The following is a 5,869-nucleotide window of genomic DNA, read 5'->3' as shown; positions in this document are numbered from 1 at the left end:
AAAAAGACAAAAAGGAAAAAACCAGCTGATCAACCAACCAACCAACCAACCACCCTCATAGAGTGGTCATAAAGATTAAACAAGTTGGTGTACCTAAGTGTCATTACATGTTAATTTATCTTCCTTAAGTGTAAGTGTAAGAGACTTTTGGCTTTTTGAGGAGCTTAAATGCTTGCTGGTTTGGCAAGGATTTCAAGTTGTCTCACTTTACCCAAAATAGCCAACTTCTCCTCCAAGTTCGTCACCATGCCGACTTTCTTTAAGACTCGGCGTGACCCCTGGCTACTGCAGACTTTGTAGACAGGGCTGGCCCAGGGCAATAGTGTGATGCAGGGGGAGTTTGTTTTCTGCACCTTCCTCCTTATTCTTTGTGCATCTCTATTTCCCCTAGACACCATTCTCCTTACTGAGTTATCACAGCTTGTGTGGCCCCTCTGTGCAGCGCCAGGACCTTCCTAGCTTGTCCCTTTGTCCCTCAGGGATTTGCTAAGCTGTGCTGATCCTGTAAACAATGGTGGGTTTTCATGTGGAGGAGTGAAGATGGCCTGATGTGTGCTCCCTGCTGGAAACCGGGTTTGCATTTCAGCTTTTCAGTGCAAAGTGGAGCCACAGCCCTTAGTGAGGTCTAGGAATTGCAGACCCAAGGATAAAATGAGTGGGGTCTGTTATGGCTTCTCCCTGCCCAATGGAAGGCAGGAGCAGGTACACCCCTCTCTGTCTGCTCCGGATGACCTCTGCTCAAGGGATTCCCCCAACCTCAGGACTCCCCAGAGGCACAAATTTTAAGTCTTGAGCACAATTACTCAGACATTACAGCATCATGTTTACAAGTGCAGGATCCAGAGGCTGGCTGGCTGGGTTTAAATCCAGCTTTTCCACTTTTTATCTGTGAATTTGGTCAAGTTACATGACCTCCGTAAGCCTCAATTTTTCTCCATAAAATATGGATAGTCGTAGTCTTCCTTCATAGGGCTGAGGAGGGGACCAAATGAGGCATGTAAAGCATTTAACCCAGTGCCTGGTACACAGTGAGCCTCAGGAATTGACAGTTATTGCTACTACTTCTACTAAAGGTATGAATCTAATCTACAAACTTAACAGAAATCAACTAGAACACTCTCTGTTATGATGGGCTGGGGGCTCTACAAGGCTCCTGGGGGATGGACGAGGGGCACAACAGAAGCAGATGTCACCTGAGCGTGCTTCAACTTTCAAGTCAGCACCATAACCCATCTCCGGCAGACCGCTGAGAGAGACGGGAAAGTTTTTCCTTCTCAGATGTGAGAAGCTTTGGGTGTGTAACGCCCAGAATTATCCCATGGTGGAGAATCAACCTCATTTGCTCCGACACCCTCTCTGGGTGATTCGAGCCACCAGTGGTCTGTGAGTTAGAGAGTAATCCAAGGACATGTCACATGGGGAAACTAGTGAAAGCAAGTTTTCGGGAAACAACAAATGCAAGAAAAACATGTTTTCTTTGGCGTGCTTATCGAATGAGGCTCAAATGGGGACTCTGTTGCCAAACTCTGTGTGTGATAAAAAGTTGGCTTTTCTGGAACGCCTGCTTCAGCATCGACTGCCACAGCTTATGCAGACAAGTTGTAAAATTACATGGATGGTGGCTCCCCGTGTCCCACCTCTATAGCCGGAGGGTGGCCCAGCTCCAGGCTGGTTCCAGGCTGGTTCCAGCCGGGTTGGAGGCTGCTGCCTCCAACGTCCTAGGGAGCCTCTGAGAAGGCAGGCAGGCCACAGAAAGACAACATGCTTGCCCACCCACACCACTCCAGAGATTTCTCTTCCAAGGAGGTTTCTTGACACAATAAAGTTTTAATATAACTAACACCCTCTGGCCTTCTGGATATGTCCCTTTTAGTCCTGATTTTAGGAACAATACTCATATTGTTCCTCAACTTGAGAGAGGGGTGACTGGAGGGCAGTGGGCACTGCTGAAGTTGCCACTTCAGAAAACCAGGGCTGGTGAAATTTTTTTAGGTTGGGGGGGAACTCTGCACCCAGAAAATCCCAGCGGGCAAACAAATCTCAGCCCCTTGGGCAGATCAGAGGTAGAGGGTGGGTTCACCTATAGGGCAAAATGAGTCAGCTACAAGTAGATGATGTAGGTGAGCCAGAGGAGAGGATGCTGGAAGCTCGATGGAGGTGGATTTCAGCGCCATGTAGGAAAGAATTTTCCAACAATTAGAGTAGTCCAGATATCAATGGGCGTCCTCAGTAGGTCGGGAGCTCCCCATCACCAGAAGTATTTGAGAAGTGAGTTGACACCTTCTTGGCAGTAAAGCCATATATGTATCAGGAGAGTGCTGGAGTTGGAGTAGATGATCACTAAGCTTCTATCCCCAGATAGTCTGTGATTATAAACAGCAGGTGTGACCTGTCACCCCCAGATATGGACGAGTGCAGCTTCTCTGAGTTCCTCTGCCAACATGAGTGTGTGAACCAGCCCGGCACATACTACTGCTCCTGCCCTACAGGCTACATCCTGCTGGATGACAACCGAAGCTGCCAGGGTAAGGCTGTCCAGAGGGACCTGGCTGGGGCAGGTGTGTGGTGGGGCTGACTCGGGTCATCTGGACACCTTCACCTGGGGAATCCTGTGTGGTTTCCAGAAGGGGTGGGGAGAGGCTGTGAGTGGGAGCTGTGGCTCCCAGAGTGGCAGCCCCAGGAAGAACACCTGGACTGGTGCCTTCCCCTATTACCCATCCTTTGGCCAGGACACAGTCCACTCATGCTTCTGTAATGATCTCTGCAGATGCAGATGGTGNGAACTCTGCACCCAGAAAATCCCAGCGGGCAAACAAATCTCAGCCCCTTGGGCAGATCAGAGGTAGAGGGTGGGTTCACCTATAGGGCAAAATGAGTCAGCTACAAGTAGATGATGTAGGTGAGCCAGAGGAGAGGATGCTGGAAGCTCGATGGAGGTGGATTTCAGCGCCATGTAGGAAAGAATTTTCCAACAATTAGAGTAGTCCAGATATCAATGGGCGTCCTCAGTAGGTCGGGAGCTCCCCATCACCAGAAGTATTTGAGAAGTGAGTTGACACCTTCTTGGCAGTAAAGCCATATATGTATCAGGAGAGTGCTGGAGTTGGAGTAGATGATCACTAAGCTTCTATCCCCAGATAGTCTGTGATTATAAACAGCAGGTGTGACCTGTCACCCCCAGATATGGACGAGTGCAGCTTCTCTGAGTTCCTCTGCCAACATGAGTGTGTGAACCAGCCCGGCACATACTACTGCTCCTGCCCTACAGGCTACATCCTGCTGGATGACAACCGAAGCTGCCAGGGTAAGGCTGTCCAGAGGGGCCTGGCTGGGGCAGGTGTGTGGTGGGGCTGACTCGGGTCATCTGGACACCTTCACCTGGGGAATCCTGTGTGGTTTCCAGAAGAGGTGGGGAGAGGCTGTGAGTGGGAGCTGTGGCTCCCAGAGTGGCAGCCCCAGGTAGAACACCTGGACTGGTGCCTTCCCCTATTACCCATCCTTTGGCCAGGACACAGTCCACTCATGCTTCTGTAATGATCTCTGCAGATGCAGATGGTGCCTCTAAGGGCTGGTTCCTGCCTCCCCTGGCAGATCTCTACAGCCCCTTCAAGGATTGCTCCAGACCCAACCAGGACTTCTTGTAGTCTGGCCCTGCTCAAGGACAAGATCCCGGGCTTTCTCATGTGGCCTGGTGGGCAGTTTGGTCAGCTTTCCTCCACTGACTTCTTAGATATGGATGCCAGGGAGACCTCATGCACCTGACTGCTATGTCCCTTGAAGAGTCAGGACCCTAGACTGTGAATGGGGCATGTCTTCTCCAGATTGGCTGCCTGGCCTGATTTCCAGCCCTGTGCTCTACCCACTGAGGGTCAATGCAGAAGCGACTGACCCATCCTCAGCCTCCTTGAACCAGCCTTAGCCCAACACAAAGCAAGAATTCTCCATTGTGGTGCTGGGCGGTAGAAATATCACGTGAGCTACAAATGTGAGCCATCTAAGTAACTTTACATTTTCTAGTAGCCACGTTAAAATAATACAAAGAAACAGGTAAAATAACTATTAATACATATTTTATTTAATGCAGTATATCCAAAATATTATCATTTCAACACGTATTGATAAGAGGTCTTACTTTCTTTTTGTACTAAGTCAGCAAAATCTGATGCATATTTTCTACTTACAGCACATCTCAATTTGGACTAGCCACATTTAAAGTGCTCAGTAGCCACATGTGGCCAGTGGCTGCCATATTAGATAGTGCAGCTCCATCGTAAGACCCAGGCACCCCCAACCCCCACAACTGGCCCAGGGCCAGCACCTTGGAAATGCTGTCCCACTTCAGCTTCTCATCTACTCTGCATTTCAGACATCAATGAGTGTGAGCACAGAAACCACACATGCAACCTGCAGCAGACTTGCTACAATTTGCAAGGAGGCTTCAAATGCATTGACCCCATCCGCTGTGAGGAGCCTTATCTGCAAATCAGTGATAAGTAAGTCATGGCTTCTCCTTGGGAAATGGAAACATGGGTGAGGGCCTGGTTCAGGAGGTAGCAGTGGCCTGTAAAGGAGAGGGCACCAGCCAGGGACTCAGGAGACCTGACCTACTACCTAGTACACGTGCATGTGTGCATGCATGCATGTGCACAAACACACACACTCGCACACACTCTAAGTTCTCTGTCACTCTTCCACTCATGCCAGAGCTATGTGAAGCTTCTCTAGAAAGCTAACCAAGTGGAGATGCAGGGTTCGTTAACCTCCTTTTCCCTTTAATGACTATCTAGGATACCTGGGGTCTTTTATAGCTGGGTTCCTCAAATGTTACATGCACCATACTCACCTGGGGATCTCGTTAGTGTGCAGATTCCAATTCAGCGGATTTGGGGTGGGCCCTCGAGGCTGTTTTCTGACAAGCTCCTAGGTGAAATGAATTCTTCCAGTCTCCCTGGACTGCTCTGTGAGAAGTGAGGTGCTGGAGAATTTGCTAGATAGTTCTCCATACCCGAGGGTGCTTAGTTTGCTCTAATCAAGTTTCTGACATCATAATGGTCAATATTTTACTAAATCACAATATGGCAAATATTAGAGTGAAGACAACTTGTACCAGGTGAATGCACTAGGAAATGGTTTTCTGTCCTTGCTGTACTAAAAGAGTTCCTTTTCCTTCTCTTTTAACCCCTATTTAACCATCTCAGTTCTTCCTTGGCCTACACACACACACGCACACACCCCACCCCACCCCACACCACCCCCAGACAGGCTAGTCCTATAGAGACGTCTTCGATTGTTGCTAAGAGCTGTGCTTCTAAGTAACCCTACAGAGCAGGGCTCTTTGACTTCTGGTTCAAGTGCCCTTTGTGGCTGAGCAGAGTGCCAGGCTGCTCTGTTTAGCTTCTGTTCCTGGTTCTCTCTGGGTTTCTGTCTGTGGCTGGGGATCTGACCCAGTTCAACTCACAGTATTGACTTGGTGTTACTGGTGAAGTCTCTGACATGACTCTGAAAACGCTTGGTGACTCCCTCCCTCCAGACCCCAGTCCATCTGACTCCAGCCACCCCCTCCAGCTCCTTGTCCTGTGCAGGTGTCCTGTACACCTGCCAGCGTGAACAGGACTTGCTCTCACCTTTACGCACACCCCAGAATGTCAGCCTCCCTGCTTTTGTGTACACACTTCCTGCCATATGGAAGGCATTCCTTCCATTTCCACATAGCCCCATTGCCCCATTTTTCAGATCTCAGCTCAAATGCCACCTCTCCCAGCTGTTTGTGATCTTCTTCAGCTGGGAGCCGTCACTCCCTCGTCCTAACTTCAGGGACATTTTGACTTGGCTCTTTTTTTTTTTTTTTTTTTTTTTTTAATTTTTCTTG

General features: G+C 49.2%; 1 protein-coding gene across 1 annotated transcript in view; it reads left to right on the top strand.

Moving 5' to 3' along the window:
• Positions 1 to 5,869, top strand: part of FBLN5 (fibulin 5) — a 37,236-nt gene that overhangs the window by 20,210 nt on the left and 11,157 nt on the right. Inside the window, exons 5-6 of the mRNA XM_008588224.1 lie at positions 2,403 to 2,525; positions 4,367 to 4,493. Of these exons, the coding sequence (XP_008586446.1) occupies positions 2,403 to 2,525; positions 4,367 to 4,493 (250 nt within the window). The remainder of the gene's footprint in view (positions 1 to 2,402; positions 2,526 to 4,366; positions 4,494 to 5,869) is intronic.

The sequence above is a fragment of the Galeopterus variegatus genome, unplaced genomic scaffold (genome assembly GCF_000696425.1).
Source record: "Galeopterus variegatus unplaced genomic scaffold, G_variegatus-3.0.2 Scaffold4725, whole genome shotgun sequence".
NCBI classification, from domain to species: domain Eukaryota; kingdom Metazoa; phylum Chordata; class Mammalia; order Dermoptera; family Cynocephalidae; genus Galeopterus; species Galeopterus variegatus.
Note: the sequence above shows the minus strand (reverse complement) of the source record. Positions and strands in the feature narration are given on the sequence as shown.